At 66.6% G+C, this 18,652-nt stretch overlaps 1 protein-coding gene across 1 annotated transcript; it reads right to left on the reverse strand.

Moving 5' to 3' along the window:
• Positions 1-76: 76 nt before the first annotated feature.
• Positions 77-15,466, reverse strand: COL1A1 (collagen type I alpha 1 chain). The gene is made up of 51 exons (XM_086766694.1): positions 15,269-15,466; positions 13,539-13,733; positions 13,299-13,333; positions 13,154-13,189; positions 12,977-13,069; positions 12,819-12,887; positions 11,845-11,889; positions 11,532-11,585; positions 11,319-11,372; positions 11,132-11,185; positions 10,916-10,969; positions 10,749-10,802; positions 10,607-10,651; positions 10,308-10,361; positions 10,143-10,187; positions 9,901-9,954; positions 9,483-9,581; positions 9,351-9,395; positions 9,171-9,269; positions 8,864-8,917; positions 8,664-8,771; positions 8,324-8,377; positions 8,019-8,117; positions 7,798-7,851; positions 7,613-7,711; positions 7,297-7,350; positions 6,979-7,032; positions 6,815-6,868; positions 6,646-6,699; positions 6,349-6,393; positions 6,159-6,257; positions 5,815-5,922; positions 5,432-5,539; positions 5,268-5,321; positions 5,111-5,164; positions 4,885-4,992; positions 4,733-4,786; positions 4,268-4,321; positions 3,861-4,022; positions 3,593-3,700; positions 3,347-3,454; positions 3,075-3,128; positions 2,869-2,976; positions 2,602-2,655; positions 2,383-2,490; positions 2,238-2,291; positions 1,993-2,100; positions 1,621-1,903; positions 715-905; positions 391-633; positions 77-313 (listed from the first exon to the last, which is right to left on the reverse strand). The coding sequence occupies exons 1-51, from the start codon at positions 15,348-15,350 to the stop codon at positions 167-169; spliced, it is 4,362 nt and encodes a 1,453-aa protein (XP_086622820.1). The 5' UTR covers positions 15,351-15,466; the 3' UTR covers positions 77-166.
• Between the last annotated feature and the right edge of the window lie 3,186 nt (positions 15,467-18,652).

Raw genomic sequence — 18,652 nt, forward strand, 5'->3', positions numbered from 1 at the left:
TTTTTTTTTTTCTTTTACGGAAACGCAAATAGTTTTCGAGACGCTGGATAGAAACCGACACAAATTCAAGTCCATGTGAAATTTTCTCCTTTTTTTTTGGCTGTTTTTTTTTTTATTATTATTATTATTATTATTACTCTCTCCTGTCACGCGTGGGGCGTCCGGTTTACAAGAAGCAGACGGGGCCGATGTCGATGCCGAATTCCTGGTCTGGAGCGCCAACGTCCATGGGAGCCAAATCGATGATGGGCAGGCGGGAGGTCTTCGTCGTCTTGTACTCGATGACTGTCTTGCCCCAAGCGCCGGTGTGACTCTGCGGGGAGAATGGGGATCAGCCCCGTCCCCGTCACCCGTCCCCTCACCGCCGCCGCCACCGCCCCGCCCGCTCACCGTGCAGCCGTCCTCGGTGACGCCGTAGGTGAAGCGGCTGTTGCCTTCGGCCCTGATCTCGATCTCGTTGGCGCCTTGGAGGAGGAGGGCCTTCTTCAGGTTGCCGGTGTCCTGGTCCATGTAGGCGACGCTGTTCTTGCAGTGGTAGGTGATGTTCTGGGCGGCCTCGGTGGACATCAGGCGGAGGAAGGTCAGCTGGATGGCGACGTCGGCCGGGTTGGAGCCCTCACCGCCGTACTCGAACTGCCGGAGAAGAGGCGTTAGGCACCGCGGAGCTGGTTATCCGTCACGGTTGTGTGTCCCCCCCGTCGTCCCCCTGCTCACCTGGAAGCCGTCGCTCATCGTCTCGCCGAACCAGACGTGCTTCTTCTCCTTGGGGTTCTTGCTGAGGTACCAGTTCTTCTGGGCGATGGTGGCCTGGGTCGGGTAGACGCACGTCTCGCCCGTCTCCATGTTACAGTAGACCTTGATGGCGTCCAGGTTGCAGCCTTGGTTGGGGTCGATCCAGTATTCGCCTGCGGGGCAGGGGGAGAGCGGTCAGGGAGCGGGGAAGGGAGGTGGGTGGCCACACTGGGTGGAGGGAGGTGAGGAGCAGCCAGGGAGGATGGAGGGATGGAGGTGAGGAGCAGCCAGGGAGGATGGAGGGATGGAGGTGAGGAGCAGCCGTGGAGGATGGAGGGATGGAGGTGAGGAGCAGCCAGGGAGGATGGAGGGATGGAGGTGAGGAGCAGCCGTGGAGGATGGAGGGATGGAGGTGAGGAGCAGCCAGGGAGGATGGAGGGATGGAGGTGAGGAGCAGCCGTGGAGGATGGAGGGATGGAGGTGAGGAGCAGCCAGGGAGGATGGAGGGGCGGAGGTGAGGAGCAGCCGTGGAGGATGGAGGGATGGAGGTGAGGAGCAGCCATGAGAGATGGAGGAGGGAGGTGAGGAGCAACTGTGGAAGATGAAGGTGAGGAGCAGCCATGAGGGAGGGCGGAGGGAGATGAGGAGCAGGTAGGAGGGATCTGGGAGGTGGAGCACGGAGTTGAGGAATAGAGGAAGGAGGTGAGGAGCCTCTGTGAGAAACAGAGGATGGAGGTGAGAGCAGCCACGAGAGATAGGATGAAGGAGTGAAGGTGAGGGTCAGCCAGGAGGGCGAAGAAAGGATGAAGGTGAGGAGCAGGTAGCGGGGCCAGAGGGATGGAGGTGAGAGCATCCCTGAGGGACGCGGGGACCGGCGAGGCCACTGACCGCTCTTCCAGTCGCCGTGGCACATCTTCAGGTCGCGGCAGGTGCGGGCGGGGTTTTTGCGGGTGCCCTCGGGGCTGCGGATGTTCTCGATCTGTTGGCTCAGGCTCTTGAGGGTGGTGTCGACCTCCAGGTCCCGGTCGCGCATCACGTTGGCGTCGTCGGCTCGGTAGTAGCGCCCGCCGTCGTGGGCCTTCTCCTGGGGCGGCTGGGGCAGGAAGCTGAAGTCGAAGCCGCCGCTGGGGGGGCCGGGAGGACCAGGGGGGCCAGGTGGGCCGGGAGGACCCTGTGGGAGGAGAAGGAGGAGGAGGATGGTGAGCGGGAGACGAAGGCAGGCGGCTCTGGGCGGGCGGCGGCGGAGGGGCTGGTACGTACGACGGGGCCGACGTCGCCGGTGCGACCGCGGGGGCCGGGGGGACCGATGGGGCCGGGCAGCCCGTTGAGACCGTCTTTGCCGGCAGCACCAGCGGAGCCGGGAGGACCCTGCGGGAGAGGAGAGCAGGGTGAGGGCGACCAATTCTGGGCAGATACGTCCCCTCCAGGCCCGACCCACCTCCCCACGAAACCCAGCCCCGCGGCGGGGACCTTCTCCCACCGGGGTGCTCCGGATGGGGACTTACGCGTGGGCCAGCGGGGCCGGAAGCACCGGAAGGACCTTGTTCACCAGGAGAGCCCTGTGCAAAGTGAGGAAGAAGAAGAAGAGGCGCCATCAGCATCTGGGACACGGGGCAGCACCGGAGGTCACCGTCACCCCACGGGACTTACGGGAGGACCGGGTGGGCCCTGCAGACCGGAGAAGCCTCTGTGACCCTTCATGCCTCTGTCACCCTGTTCACCAGTTTCACCTTTGTCACCACGGGGACCTTGTGGACCCTGCAGGAGGAGGAGGAGGAGGAGGAGGAAGATGTGTTGAGCGGGGTCCGGGCCAGCCGTTGCCCCCGCGTCAGGGAGGCCGCAGAAGGAGGATGGAGAACATCAACTCACAGCAGGACCGCGAGCACCAGCAGGACCAGGGGGGCCAGCGGGACCTTGGGGACCCTGCGACAGGAGAGAAGGGGACAGGTCAGAGCACCCACCGCGTCCTGCTGCCCTGGCTCGGGACAGTCACCCCAGCGGGGCCGTGCGGCACCTGGCTTCCCGGGAAAGGCCCCCCCCGGAGCGAGAGCTGAGCCCAGGGGCCGATCCCCGCTCTGTAACGGGACGGGGTGGTGGGGGGGTGCGGTGGGGCGCACGGGGCGCAGCGTCACTTACGGTCTCACCGCGATCTCCGTTCTTGCCAGCAGGACCGACGGGGCCAGGGGCACCGGGGGCACCGGGAGCACCAGGGGGGCCGGCGGGGCCGGTTTCACCACGGTCACCCTGCAAGGAGGAGGAGGAAGAGGAGGAAGAGGAGAAGTCAGTGTGGGCCAGCACAGCCGCGTCGCCCCCTCCCACAGCCCCTTCCCCAGCCCGCTCACCTTGGGACCAGCAGCACCATCGCGACCGGGAGCACCTTCCGCACCGGGAGCACCCTACGGAGGAGCAAGGACCCCCTCATTAGGGCGAGTGGGGGCTAACGAGGGCCTGGATGGCACCGACTCTGCAGGCCCCCCCCTCCCCCCGCGCACCGACTACAGCAGCATCCACAAGTGCCACGAGTTGGCAAGTCCTCAGCGCAGCAAACCCAACATCGACGTGCGAGGGGGCATCCGTGCCCCCCAGACACCCGCGGTTGCCCACGGCCGCTCACCTCACGTCCAGCTTCACCGGGGGGTCCAGCCAGGCCGGGGGGGCCCATGGGGCCAGGAGGACCGCGCTCGCCAGGGGAACCGGAGGGACCTTGCTTGCCGGGTTCGCCCTGCGGAGCAGAGAGGACGGGGGGACGTCAGACACCGGTGAGCACCCTGCACCTCGAGGCCGCAGCCACGGGGCGAGTTGGACCCCGAGGGGGGGGGTCCCGGTATCGTCCGTCCCCAGGAGCCCCCCGGGTACTCACAGAGGGGCCGGGCAGGCCGGGGAAGCCTCTCTCGCCTCTCTGTCCGGGGAGGCCGACGACACCGCGCTGGCCGGCGATACCTTGGGGTCCGGGGGTGCCAGGAGCGCCCTACGGGGACAAACAGCACCTCAGGGTGGGGGCGGCGGGCGGGGGTCACCCTCCTGCTGGAGGGGACAGCCGAGGGACGCCGGGGTGGTAGGAGGGGAGCGTGATGCTCCCCAGCATCCCCTGCTCTGCAGAGGGGGTCCCACTCGGGGGGGTGACTTACGATGGGGCCGTCAGCGCCGGGAGATCCCTTCTCGCCGGGGGGTCCGGGGGGGCCAGCGGGGCCAGGTTCGCCGGGGCGGCCAGCGGGGCCAGTTTCACCACGGGGTCCTTTGCCGCCTTCCTTCCCGCTGGGGCCGGGGGGACCGGGGAGGCCGATGTTCCCCTGGGCGGGGACGGGGAGACGATGCCGTCAGGTAGCAGCCCGGGACCCCCGCTCCCAGTTGCCAGCTGAAGGGCGGCCAGGGGTGTCCCAGTGCCAAGTGGGACAGGGCGGCCACGTGGAGCTGCCTGGATGGGTGCCCGGCACCTCCCGTCCTACATCCCCCCCCCCTCCGTCACCGGCAGCCGCCGTCCAGCATCCTCCCACCCCCCTGGCCCCCCACCTCTCGCCCCGCCGGGGGTACTCACAGAGGGGCCAGGGGGACCGACTCTTCCAGCAGCACCAGGGAAACCAGTAGCACCCTGGAAAGGAGAAACGTTGGAGTCACCAGGGGCCGGATCCAGGCATCGCCCGCTCCCGTGGTGGAGCGGGTCCAGGGGCCAGACCCCTGGCTGGGGGCCACCACTGGCAGCCCCGGGGCTGGTGGCCAGGGGGAAAGCGTCCATGGTGGTGGTGGTGGGGGAGCTGGGGCTGATTTGGGGGGGATAAAGGCAAAACCTCGCCTTTTCCCCTCTGCTGCTGGGTGAGGTCACCCCAGGTCGATCATGTCCCCCCCAGGTTTTGGGGGTGCAGCTCCCCTCTACCCCACGGTGTGTGGGGGGGGGAAGGAGCGAGGCGCAGCGGGGCATTAAGCCACCTCAGGGGTGTTTGTGTCCATGGGGGGGTCCCTGGGAGCCCCAAACCCCCCTCCCCACCAGCAGACTGATACTTACAGGGGGTCCAGCGCTACCGCGAGCACCTTTGGGACCAGGAGCACCAACAGCACCCTGTGGAGGAGGAAGAGGAGGAGGAGGAGAGGGGTGAGCTGCGCCGTGGGGCTGGACTCCGGGTGGGTGTGGGGAGATGGGGTGGGGGGGCAACTTACGGCGGGGCCGGGAGCACCGGTGGGGCCGGCAGGGCCGGGGGGACCAGCATCACCCTTGGCTCCAGCATCACCAGTTTCACCTTTAGCACCAGGCTGGCCGTCGGCACCCTGCGGGAGCGCAGAGGCGGGTGAGCCGGAGTTGGGGGGACGGGGGGGGGGTGCAGCACCACCCCGTGGGGCAGGATCAGGCCCCCAGGGCAGGGAGGAGCGCGGCCGTTGCACTTACAGGGGGGCCAGCAAATCCAGCAGGACCGGGAGGGCCGGGCTCGCCGCGGTCACCCTAGGAAACACGGAGGGGACAATGTCACCCCGGGTAGGGGACGGCCACCCAAGGACGGCCACCCGTGGCAGGGCCATCGGCCAAGGTGGGGGGGGCCACTTACGGGAGCACCGCGGGCACCAGTGGGACCAGCAGGACCAGGAGGACCAGCTTCACCCTGGAGAAGAGGAGGAAAACCAGAAAAAAAAAAACCCAGGTGAAGGCTGTGGCGAGGAAAGGAGGTGGTGGTGGGCGCCAGGACAGTGTCCGGCCGGGGGGTGACCCTACCTTGTCACCGGGAGCACCAGCGGGGCCGGGGGGGCCAATGGGGCCGGTCAGGCCTCGGAGACCGTCTTTGCCAGGAGCGCCGTCAGCACCTTTGGGACCGGGGTCGCCCTGGGAGAGGAAGATGATGGCGAGTTACCCGGGGGAGGTCCCGACCGGGCGTCACCCGCCCCTTTGAGCCGGGGGGGGCTCTTCATCCTCCCCAGGAGGGGCTGGGACATCCTCCTCCTCAGCTCTGGGGGCCACCCTCGGCTGGGGACAGGGGTGACACTGAGCACCCTGTCCCGCAGGGGCCGCTGCCTGCGGCCTTTGCTGAGAGGAGCGCGGCCGGGAGCAGAGGAGGAGGCGGGGGTGCGGGGGTTTTGGGTGGGGGGACACACACGTACTCTGTCACCCTTGGCGCCTGGCAGGCCGGCAGCACCGCGCTCTCCGGGCATACCCTGCAGACCGGGGGGCCCTTGGCCCCCGGGGGCACCGGGAGCACCAGCATCACCCTGGTGAGAGAGACAAAAAAAAAAAACGGGCGTTATAACGAGACCCCGGCGCTTACCGGGCACGGCGAGCTCCGTCCCGGCCCCAGCCGCCGCGCGGGACCCCGTCCCGTGGCACGCACCCCAGCAAAAAGGGGTGAAGCCGAGCCCACCCCTCCCTTTACGTCCGTGCCCCGAGAGGGGTGCGCGGGGACGCCCACCCGTCACCCTGCCGTCCCGCGCCCGCACCCTGCACCTACCTTAGCACCATCGTTACCGGGAGCACCGTTAGCACCGCGAGGACCTTGGGGACCGGGGGGACCTTGGACGCCGCGTTCACCGGGGAAACCTCTCTCACCCTGAGGAGGGGAGGCAGGAGAGAGGGGCGTCAAGGGGGGGGGGCGAGGGGGTGCCGAAAGCCGGCTGGGGAGCGAGCGGGGTTCAACTTACCCTGGCACCGGCGGGACCGGGGGCGCCGACATCTCCGGGGACACCCTGTGCGGGAGGGAGAGGGTGCAGGGTCAGCGCGGGGAGAGGGGTCCCCGGGGTGGGGAGGGAGGGCATCCCTCAGTTTTGGGGGGCACGTGGCAGTGCTGAGGTTCCCCATAGCTCCTGGAGCAGAGGCTATGCAGAGCACACGGCCTCGGGGTGCGCTGGGGGCACCCCATCACCCCCCAGCCCCAGAGAGAGGGGTGATGGGGAGGGAACAGGATGGTGCCAGCCGCAGCCGTTCTGGCCCATGCTCACCTGCTCTCCGGGCTTGCCAGCCTCACCGGGGGGGCCAGCGGGGCCCGGCAGACCCTGGGAGGAAGAAGAGGAGCGATGAGACCCCGTGGAGGTGGGCGAGGAAAGGGGCACTGCCAGCCCCGGACCCTGGGCGGTTTGTCCCCTCGTGAGGGACGGGGCCACCCCTCACCTGGAAGCCGGGGGCACCGGCGGGACCTTGTTCACCTCTTTCTCCAGCGGGACCCTGGGGGAGAGGGGGCGAGCGTGAGGAGGGGGGGCAGCCGGGTCTCAAGCCCCCTCTCCGGTGGCCGGGTGCAGCCACCCACGGGTGGCCGAGGGCTTGCGGATACTCACGGTGGGGCCGGGAGGACCCTGGGCGCCAGCTTCGCCGTCTTTGCCGGCAGCGCCCTGCGGAAGGGGGAGAAGAGGGTGCTCAGAGCACAGCACCCACCACGGCTGGATGCGGCCACGGCAGCCTTTGAAGGACGGGGGAAGCCCACAGCCGCGTCACCTCCCCGCTGTCCCCGTGCCAAAGCCGCTGGCATCCCCGGGGCCACCTCGGCCCGCTGCCCTCCTCATCCTCGGAGCCTTCCCCATCCCCGGTTTGGCCACCCCGCACCCCAGCCCCACGCCGGGGCGAAGCTCCGTGCCGCGCTCCCACCGCATACTTACAACAGCGCCGGGGGGACCGGGAGCACCTCTCTCGCCGGGTTTGCCAGGCTCACCCTAAAAAACAGGAGAGCGGGATGAGAGCCGTGACGGGGCGACACCGAGGGGCTCGGGCGGGCTGGAGGATGTGCGGCGCGGAATTCCTGCTTGGGGACCCCGGAGCCGCCCCTCCTTGGGCGCCTGCTCCACGGGAGCCGCGTGCCCACCCGCAGCCGCCGTCCTGGGGGGCGGCAGCGGGAATCCCCTCGTGGGCCGGGACTCCCGCACACGTCTCCGGCGATTGCCCGGGGTGGGGGGCACAGCACCCGCTCGCACTCACCGCAGCACCTTTGGGACCGGGGAAACCCATCACACCAGCTTGACCTCTGGCTCCGGGAGGGCCGGGGGGGCCGGGGCGACCGTCTTGACCGGCGGGACCCTATTATGGGGTGGGGAGCGAGCGCCCCGTTAGCAGAGCCCGTGACGAGCCAAGGGGGGAGCGGGGCATCGGCGGGTGCAACTTACGGGGGGGCCAGTCTTGCCGTCGGGACCGGGGCTTCCAGGGCTTCCAGTCAGACCCTGCATGGGAGGACAAAGTGATTTAGGAGCTCAGGGCTCCAGGAGATGCCGGAGCATCCTGGAAAATGGCTTCTCCACCAGTAGGGAGAGCACGGTGGCTGGCGGCTGTCCTGGGAGCGGGTCCCGTAGCCCCATCGCCGCCGTGCCCACCGCCCCGCTGCGCTCACCTTGGCACCGGGGAGGCCGGGTTCCCCGGGGCGTCCAGCTTCACCAGGAGATCCTTTGGGGCCAACGGGGCCGGGGGAGCCACGCTCGCCAGGGGGACCCTGCAGAGGGGACGGAGGTTACCCCAGCTGCAGGGCATGGCCCGGGGACGGGGACCGGAGCCGTGTCACTGGAGGTGACAGCAGCACCGAACCGGCCTTGCCACTACGTGGGGATGGGTGACAAAGGCCCGGTGTCCCCACGGCCCCGCTGAGGACGTGGCTTTCTCTCCTGGACAGGCAAGAGGAGGGAGATGTTGGCACCTTACCTTGGGACCAGCAATGCCATCAGCGCCAGGGAAACCGCGGCTGCCGGGAGCACCCTGCGAGGGACAGGAGAGGTGAGTGTGCTGAGACGGGGTGACCTGGGGGCTTTGGGGGTGCAGGGGAGGGGTGGGCCCATGTGGGACCCGGCCGCAGGTGGGAGCAGCCTGGTATCCCCACTGGAGACATCAGTGGGGTGCTGGGAAGGGGTTGGGGACATCGCCATGGTGGGCACCCGTCTTTGAGCACCCACGGGGCTCGGCTGCTGGATGGGATGGGGACAGGACAGGGACATGGCGGGAACGGGGACATGTTGGGGATGGGGCTGGGACCGCTCCTACTCACACGTTCGCCGGCGGGACCGGGAAGCCCAGCGGGGCCGGGCTCACCGCGAGCTCCTCTCTTGCCTTCCTCGCCAGCCGGGCCGGGAGGACCTTGGACACCAGCGGGACCCTGCGGAAGGAGACAGAGGGATGAGCACCCACGGGGTGCGTGGGGGCCAGGAGGGGCTGAGCCCCCCAGGAAAGGCGGTGAGGGTCACTTACGGGTTCGCCTTTGGCACCGGTGTCTCCCTTGCTGCCTGGAGCGCCGGGTTCGCCCTGGGAGCGGGAGGAGAAGAGGGAAAAGCCGTTGAACACCGGATGGATGGGCAAAGGGACCCTCGAGCCGCATCCCACCCGGCCCCTCGGCAGCGTGGGGGGCTGCTCAGCATCCGTCACTCCCCAGCACCACCCTGCCCTCGCAGGGCTGGAGGGGACGGGGACGCCCAGGGAGCCCATTCCGGGTGGGACAGCAGCAGCCGAAGGGATCTGGCCCCGGGAGGAGGCGGATGGGGGTGTCCGGGATACTCACGGTGTTACCCTTGGGACCGGGGGCACCGCTGGGACCCTGGGGTCCGGAGGGACCGCGGGCACCAGGGAAGCCGGGGGCGCCAGCGATGCCGGGAGCGCCCTAGAAGAGGCAGACGAGGGGGTGAGGAAGCAGCACGGCCCCCTCATCCCGAAGCCAGGGCCGGGGGCGAGGGACACTCACGGTTGCGCCCTTGGCACCAGGTTGACCATCAGCACCGGGGTTGCCCTGCGGAGAGAAAGAGGAGGAGGAGGGTTACGCCGGGGCCGGGAGGAGGTGAGGCCGAAGGGCAAGGAGCCATCGGGTGCCACTTACAGCAGGACCAGCAGCGCCAGCAGGGCCGGGGGGACCGGGCTCACCGCGGGCACCTTGGGGACCTTCGCTGCCACGAGCACCCTGGGGACCGGTTTCACCCTGGAGAGGAAGAGGAGGGAGGAAGAGCCGTGAGCATGAGGGCTGCCCGGAAACCCCTGACCTGGCTGCTTTCCCCTCTGTTGGCAGCTCTTCTTCCAGAGCTGAAGCTGGGAGAGATGCCCATGGGCCTTGGCTGGGGACATCCCCATCCCGGGCAGCCCCGAGCCCACAACGCTTCAAATGTTCTCACTTTTGGGCCACGTGAGGAACCCGTTCAACACGTGGTCCTTCCTTCCCGCCAACCCGCGCTCCCAGTTGCCACCAGTTTCTCCCAGTCTGGGCGGTGCCAGCCAGAAGGAGATGGCCAGGAGGGTCCTACCTTAGCACCAGCAGCACCGGGGAAGCCGGGGGGACCAGCGGGGCCAGTTGGACCCTAAATGGGAGAGAGGGCACGTGTCAGTGGAGGGGTCCCACCTCACACGTCCAGAGTTCTCCAGGCAGCAGAGCCCTGGGCCCGGCCGGGATTCCCTGGCCGCAGCAGAGCCGGGAGGGAAGCTCCCTCTGGAGAAGCCGCAGCGGACGGCGGGTGCTGCTTGGGGAGCGGATTTGGGGGTTACTTACGGGAGGACCAGCAGCACCGGGAGCACCGTCGTTACCGCGAGCGCCCTGCGGGAGAGGAGGGCACCCATTAGTGATGCCCAGCAGCAGGAGAGGTGCCCCCCACCCCCCCACACACACACCCCCCAGGGCAGGGGGTGCTCAGCCCTGCCCAGACCAGGCACTCACAGCGGGGCCAGACGGGCCGGGACGGCCTCTCTCGCCGGGAAGACCACGAGGACCCTGTGGAGAGGAGAAAACACGTTTTTGTCACCGAAAGAGCCACTGGCCCGTTTTGGGGCCCGCTCCCATCCACCTGCCACCCCCGTCCTCCCTTGCTCCTGCCCACAGCGACGATTCCGGGGAGCTCAGCCCCGTTCCCTGGGGAAGCATCCTCAGGGACCAGCTCTTCCCCACCACATCCCATCCCCATCCCCAGCGGCCGGAGCCAGACCCCAGCGCGGTGCCGGGGGCCGCGGGGCACTCACCATCTGCCCAGGAGCGCCGTTCTCCCCGGGGCTGCCGGGCTCGCCCTAGGAGAAAGGACAACGTTGAGGGTCCTGCTCCGCAGGGAGGGGAGCGGCGACAGCTTTACGGGGGTACAGGGGTGCCAGTGCCACCCCTCCTCACCTTGGGGCCAGCGGGACCGGGCTCACCCTTGGCACCATCCAGACCGCTGAAGCCCTGGGGAGCGGGGGGGGAGAGAAGAGGGGTGGGGGGTGATCAGGAGGGGACCCTCAGCGAGGCGGGGGGTCCCCCATCCCCTAAATCTTGCAGGAGGGGGAGGAGGGACTCACTCTGTGACCCTTCATGCCTGGCAGGCCGGCGGTTCCGGGGAGCCCACGTGCACCCTGGGAGGAAAGGGAGGCGGTGAGGGAGATGCTCGGGGTGGGGGGCTGTCCCCCGTCCCCACGGGGTGCAGCCAGCTGGTGTCACATCCTTGCTCTGCCACCAGGCAGGCCACGGCAGGGGTGTCCCCTCCTGTGCCGACATCCCGGCGGGGAGCATCTCACCTGGGGGCCGGGGGGACCGCGCTCTCCGGGACGGCCGGGCTTTCCAGCTTCACCCTAAGGAGAAGGACGCGGGTTGGTGGCACGTCCCCAAGTCAGGTGGCTCCCGCTCACCTAATGGGGGGGGGGGCTGGCAGGGCTACCAGGCCCCAAATTGGGTTGGGGAAGACCCCATCCTGAGGCCACTTACGTCATCTCCGTTCTTGCCAGGGGGGCCGGCGGGACCGCGAGGACCCATGGGACCCTAGGAGAGACGCAGGGCGGGGATGAGGGTGCTGTGGGTGACGGCCACGCCCTGCCACCCTGCCACCCGGGCTGGGCAGGGGGGCCGAGGCTGGGAAGGGGCAGCCCTGTCCCCATCCCCGGGGGCCGTCGGGCTGGAGGAGGAGGTGGCAGGACTCACAGAAGCACCAGGCTCTCCAGGTTCACCAGGGGGACCTTGGAAACCTTGAGGACCCTGCAGGTTGGTGGGAAAAAAAAAAAAAGAAAAAAAAAAAAGGGAAAAAAATGGGTTAGAAATGGAGAAGATTGGGCCTGAAGATCTCGGCGGCAGCAGTGGTCCCTCCCCGTCCGACGGCGTGAGGACGCGCGTCCCCACGTGTTCCTGTGCCCATCGGGAAGGGCGGGACACCCCGTCCTGCCCTGGCCCTGACCCTCCCGCTACCCAAAGGGCCCTTGGGGGTCCCCAAAACGGGAGGGGAGGGGGAGATACTCACGGGAGCGCCAGGAGGGCCGGGGAGACCGCGGGGGCCAGCGGGACCCTGGGAAGGAGAGCGGAAAGTGGTGATGAGTGCCTGTGGTGTCACCCTGTCCCCATCCCTGTCCCCATCACCAGCCATTCCTTGTCCCCAGTGCCAGCCCGTTGTGGTACCCATTGACACCTCATTGCTGTCCCCATTGCCACCCCACCACCACCACTGCTGTCCCCAGGGCCACCCCATCCCTGTCCCCACCACCCTCCCACTGCTGTCCCCAGGGCCACCCCATCCCTGTCCCCACCACCCTCCCACTGCTGTCCCCAGTGCCACCCCATCCCTGTCCCCACCACCCTCCCACTGCTGTCCCCAGGGCCACCCCATCCCTGTCCCCACCACCCTCCCACTGCTGTCCCCAGTGCCACCCCATCCCTGTCCCCACCACCCTCCCACTGCTGTCCCCAGGGCCACCCCATCCCTGTCCCCACCACCCTCCCACTGCTGTCCCCAGGGCCACCCCATCCCTGTCCCCACCACCCTCCGACTGCTGTCCCCAGTGCCACCCCATCCCTGTCCCCATCCCCACCCATCCCCTGTCCCTATTGTCACCCCATCCCTGTCCCCCTCGCTGTCTCTATCCCTGTCCCCATCCCTGTCCCCACCACCCTCCCTGCTGTCCCTATTGCCACCCCTCCCTGTCCCCCTCCCTGTCCCCATCCCTGTCCCCCTCCCTGTCCCCCTCCCTGTCCCCATCCCTGTCCCCACCACCCTCCCTGCTGTCCCTATTGCCACCCCTCCCTGTCCCCCTCCCTGTCCCCATCCCTGTCCCCATCACCTCCAGGACCGATGTCCCTTCTCACCCCCCCCCACCTCCTACCACTCAGCAGCATCCTCAGCACCGCCAGCACGGGAAGCTTCGCCCGGCTCCACGCCTTCCCCTGCCCCCCCCCCGCACCCCCCCCCCCCACGGGGACCCGTGCCACCCTGCTGCTCACCATGGGGCCTGGCACGGCCATGCCACCGGCTTTCTCGTCGTAGCCGTAAGACATTTGAGGAGCGAAGTTCTGCGGGCGGGAGGGAGAGCAAGGGCTGAGCGGGGCGGGGGCGGACACCCCCACGGGGGTCTGTGCCACCGCCTGCCCCCCATACTCACTCCGCCGAGGCCTGGGGGACCTGGAGGGCCTGGGGGTCCCGGGAGGCCAGGCTGTCCGGGGATGCCATCTCTGCCAGGGGGGCCGGGGAGTCCCTGAGGGGGGGAGAAGAGGGGGTGAGCCCCAGCGGGACGGGGTCCCGGCGGAGACTGGGGGGGCTCTGCGGGGGTGATACCCACCCTGTCTCCTTTGGGGCCGGTGTCTCCTTTAGGACCCTGCGGGAGAGAGGCGAAACGGGTGGTCGGTTGGAAAAGGGCTTCTCCAAAAGCGCTGTGGGCGTGGCGGGGAATTTTTTGGGGGGGGGGGGGGCGAGGGAGCCCTTACCTCTACTCCAGGGCTTTCTGGGTAGACAGGGGAGGCTGCGGGAGAAAGGACGGGGGTTCAGAGGCGCCCAGCGTCACCCCGCACCCCAACCATCCCCTCCACCCCCACCACCACCACCCCCCCCCCCACCCCGCAGCCCCGACGCCCGGGGGAAGGGATGCTGAGGCGGGGCAGGGGTCCAGCCCCGCGGGACCGCCGTCCCGTGGCGGGACGGGGACGGGGGGGGTGACGAGACGGTACCGTCGGTGTCGGGACAGATGGGACAGCATTCTCCGAAGGGGATCTCGGCGTTGGGGCAGTCGGAGGTGTCCTCGCAGATCACCTCGTCGCAGAGGATGTTGCCGCTGTCGCAGACGCAGATCTGGCAGGGTTCGGGTTTCCAGACATCCTTGTCGTTGTACGTTAGGCCATCCTGTACGCAGCTTCCAGTTTGAACTGGGAGAGAGGGGAGCGGGGAAGCGTGAGGGCGGTGCCCCCCCCCCTCCTTGCTCTCTCTCCCCCCGCCCTTCATCCCCCTCTCTTGCTCCCGCAGCATTTTTTTCCCTTCATCTGTTTCTCATCAGCCCGGCGCGGTGACAGAGGAAAAGCTCCACAATAAACTCTTCCCACGTACGCTGGAATTTAAACAAAAACCTCCAGCCAGTTGCTGCGTCCCGCGGCGGGACGGGGCCAAGGCAAATACCCCCGCGGCGGGCAGGGGGCTCAGGGGGGCTCGGCGATGCCAGGGATGGGGCTGGCCCTGGGGGAACGGGGATTGGGATGGAATGGGATGAGGGTTGGGATGGGATTGGGATTGGGATTGGGATTGGGATTGGGATTGGGATTGGGATGGGTGGGACGGGAGCAGCCGAGTGGGCTGGCCCCAGTGTCTGGGTTGAAATTAGATCCAGGCGGCTGCGGGATAGGGCTGGATCGGGCCAGATGGATCGGGGAATGAAAATCCAGAGACTTGGAGGCAGGCGGGGGCCGAGGCGGGGAGGGCAGGGCGACGCGCCAGGGCCTGGCCCCACGGTGGGGAAGGGTCCCCGGGAGGGGGCGCGGGGCTGTTCCGGCCCAGGAGTCCCCGCTCGGTGAGGGGAAAAAAAAAAAAAAATTTAAAAAAAAAAAAAAGCAAAAGGCAAAATGCACACTGCAAAACGGAAAATGTAAAAGGCGAAAGGCGGAACGTGAAAGACGAAAGGCGTATTGTCAAACACAGAATGCAAATACAAAATAAAAAATAAAGTACCCCCCCAAAAATCCCCCCCCAATGACAAAATGGGGCAAAACGCAAAGGCAGCCCCAGGCCTGGCCCCGTCCCAGGGTCCCCCGTGTCCCCCCGCCCGCAAGTGGCAGGCGTAGGGGGGACACGGGGTGGGGGTGACCCCAGTCGTGCCCCTGTCCCCCCGAGCCCCTGTCCCCCCTGCACCCCCAAGGGCAAGGCCGTGGGACGACAGCCCTGTCCCGGGGCAGCCGAGCGCGGCCGGCTGCCCAACCCCAGCTCTGAATCATCCGAGATTTTCTAATTCTTTCCTGATGGCTTCTGCAGATCGCGGGGCCCCCTCCCCTCCTCTCCTCTCCCCCCTTGCCCTTCTCCCGCGCTCTTTCCCCCCTTTCCCTTCCCTCCTCCTCCTCCTCCTCCTCCTCTTCTTCCCGGCTCCTCTCCCCCTTCCCTCCCTCCTCGCTCTTGGCAGAACGCCCTGACTCTCCGCGCCAGCCCAGACCCCCTAAAACCCCTTTCCCCCCCCAAATCCCCCCCAACACTTTTTCCTTTTTTCTTTCTTTTTTAATTTTTTTTTTTTTAATTTCTCCTCTGATTTCCCCCAACCTGTTTTTTTGTTTGTTTGTTTTCTTTGGTTTTTTTCTTTCCTCTCCGCACACCAACCGCCCCGTCACCCTTCCCCAACCCCACGGCGCGAAGCATCGTCAATGCCACCCCCTCATCCCGCATCCCACCGGGGTGAGGACCACCGGCCGCCCCGGCTACTCACCGTCTTCTTCTCCTTGCCCGCGGGTGAGTAGTACAGTCGCTGCTATCAACAGCAGTAACCGAGAATCCACAAAGCTGAACATGTCTAAAAATCAGACATGTAGACTCTTTGGGGTCTCTTTTTGTTCTCAGCTCGGGGTCATACGGGGCCGACGCGACGCTGGAGCTCCAAACCCAGACCCCAGCAGAAACTTCCTACTGCCCTGGCCCGCCGCTTGGCCGCCCTTATATCGGATGCGAGGGCCGGGAGAGGTGGGACGCATCGCCACCGGGGAATTTTGGACGGCCCCTCGGCCAATCAGAGGCACCCAGCGAGTCGGGGGGCACCCCGCGAACCCCCCCTTCACACCCCACCCCCCCCTCCCTTCCCTCCTCCGCCCCGCTCCGCCCGTGCAACACGCATACGCGGACACGCACACGCGTGTCGTCCCGAAAGCGGCGGTTGTGGGGTGGCTGGGAAAGGGGGTGCTGGGGTGGGGTGGGGGGGTTTTTTTGGGGGGGGGGGTTTGCACACCCTGAGGTGTTTGGAGGTGCGGGGTGGGGACAGGCGATGTGGCACGTGGCGCTTCGGGGACGCCGGTGCCACACGATGCCGGGGGGTCGGGGCTCCCCAAACTTCTGCCTCCCGCCTGCGACCCCATCCGAGCCCGGCACCCAGGGGTCCCAAACGCCCCCCCCACCCCACCAGGACCCTCGTGCAGCCGCCCCAAACCCCCAGCACCGTGCAAAGGCCGCAGGCACAGGCACCCAGCGCATCCCTGGGGCGAGGATCCCCCCACAGGACCCTGACCCACCGACACCCCAAAACTCCTCCGAGACCCACTCGCTTTAATTTTTTTTTTTTTAATATTTTTTCCCCTTTCTTCCCATCTTTTCCCTTTCTTTTCCTCGACCGGCTCCCCCCTGGCCCCGCTCCCCCCTGGCACGCCTCCACGGCCGTTTCCACATTTGAAGGAGCCACGTTGGTTGGAAAAAAAGCAAAAGCCCGTTGACAATGATCCACAATCTACCGTGCAATTTGGGGAGGGTGTAATTACATGCCAAAAAAGAAAAAAAAAAAATATATATATACATCTTCACCAGGGCCGGGGTGGCCGCCCGGAGCTCGGGGACGGAGGAGGGGGAAGGGACCGCGCAGAGGACATGTGGCACCCGGGGTGGGGGGGTCCCCCCTTTTTTAAGGGGTGATATTTTGGGAAATGGGGCTGGGGTCTTGCTGGGGTGTGGAGCAAAGAGCTGGGTCCAACCCTCACACCTCTGCTTGCCCCCCTCCCAGCCTGCAGGCTCATTGGTGGACTGGGAGCACTGGGAGCACTGGGTTCGCTGCGGAGGGAATCCGTGTCCGAGCGGGAGCTCCCACCAAGTTACTTCTTTATTATTTCTTTTCTTATTTTTTTTTTAAACAGGAAAAAATAAATCAATGCAATTTAACAATGAAATAACGGGGCCGGGCTGCGGGGGGGGAAGAGACACGTCGATAGAGCGAAAAAAATAAAAACCCACCCTTGCGCTGGTGACCTCTCCAGGTCTTTTTTTCCAGCCTGCAATTAAATGCAAAGAAAAAAAAAAAAAAAAAAAAGAAAAAGAACCCACCCCGGGAGGACTTGTCTGCGCGGGCTGCACACGCACACGCACACGCATGCAGCCGGGGACACGCGTGCGCGCGCGGGGAGCAGCTGGCCGCCTTCGCCTGTATCTATGCGTCCGAGACACGTTGCAGGCGAGGGCTCCGCCAATCGCGCCTCGGCGACTCGAAAAGCCCTGGCCGCGCTCCAGCCCGAAGATGTGTCTTTAATTTTTGCAGGATGACAGAAAAGAAAAGAATGTCATAGTTTTTGGGTTTTTTTTTTTTTTTTTTTTTATATGCATGGAGAAGGAGGGAAAAAAAAAAAAAAGGAGGGGGGAACGGGACGATGCCACCTCATCAGCCCCCGGCCGCCCGCCCTAGGAATGCAGGAGGGTTCGGTGCAGGGGTTGGGGGCTGGGAGGGGAGAGGGAAGAAATCCCACTTTGAGGAAAAAAAAAAAATAATAATAAATAATAAGAATTGAAAGAAAAAAAAAAAAAAAAGGCTGGAAAACTGGAAAAGTCATTAGGATCCTAAGCAGAGGAACGGAGATGCCAGCGTAGGCCTGAGCTGGCTCCTGCGGGTGTGGGGTGCCCAGGGTGCTGGGGGGGGTGGCGGGACCCCCCCCCTGCTCCCCAGGATGCTGTCACCCACAGCCACCTCCCTCCAGTCCCAGCTTTTGGGGAGAGGGGGGTTCTCCGGGACCCTTTCCCTCACAGCTCGGACTGGTTTTGCTGGTGCTGACTGGGCTGGAGCTTGGCGGCGCGGGAACGGAGGCGGCCGCCCCAAAAACTCAGAGATGGCCCCAAAAATTTGCTGCTCACCCCAAAAAGTGAACGGGTGCCCCAAAAAAAAGTACAGCGAGAGCATCCAGAGCGGGCGTTGTGGCTCCATGGATGGGGGGGGACAGGGGAGGGCAGCCCCCCCTCCCACCCCCCCCCCCCCCAATTTTGGGTAGGACCTACTGAAAAACAGAGCAGCTGGGCGGGGGGCTGGGGGGGCTGGGGGGGGCTGGGGTTTGTTTGCAGCCTGGAGCAGCCGCCGGCATCTGGTGTGAGTTAACTCCCCTCGACAGCGCAGACACATGGAGCCCATTAATTCCCTTTTTTTTTTTTTTCTTTTTTTCTCTCTTCCCCCCTCTTCTCCCTTTCCCCGTTCCCCACTCCACAGCCCCACGCTGGATTTCCCCCCCTCCCCGCCCCCACCACCTCCGCTCCCCAGCCCCCCCTCCCCATCCCACAGGTCCCAGTTGGGGATCCCCGGTTCCCCCCCCCGCCCCGGCATCGCCCCGGGGCGGTGGTCCACGCAGGGGCGGCGGGGGGATGGGGGGGGGGGGTGGCATCCTGCGAGGCCGTGACACGCAGGTGTTAGACTCCCGTGGGTGGGGTGGGGGGGGGTTGACCCCCACCATGAGTTCCCCCTGCAGGAACCCGAGGCACCCCCAAACCCAGCGCGCCGACACCGAACCCCCTTTTTTTTTTTGGGGAGGAGGGGGACATCTCCCCATCACGCTCAACACAAACACCCCCCCCCCGCCACGGGGACGTGGTGGGAGCCCGGTGCCTCAGTTTCCCCGGCCGCAGCCCGCAGGCCGGCACCGCCCCGGCTATTCCTGGTGGCCGCCCGGGCCTCGGCACCCTCAATTGCGGCCAAAACCCCGTAATCACGGCCACCCGCTCCCCGGGTTATTTCCAGCCGTCGGGCAAGTGGCTCCGTTGGCCCCCGGGCTGCCAACGCCACGCCGCTCGCCGGCTGCCGGCGCCCCAAATCCGGGCGCTGGCGTCCCCACGGAGGTTGGCGGCGTGGGGACCCCCGGGT

Source organism: Chlamydotis macqueenii, chromosome 25, assembly GCF_036417535.1.
Source record: "Chlamydotis macqueenii isolate bChlMac1 chromosome 25, bChlMac1.mat, whole genome shotgun sequence".
NCBI classification, from domain to species: Eukaryota; Metazoa; Chordata; class Aves; order Otidiformes; family Otididae; genus Chlamydotis; species Chlamydotis macqueenii.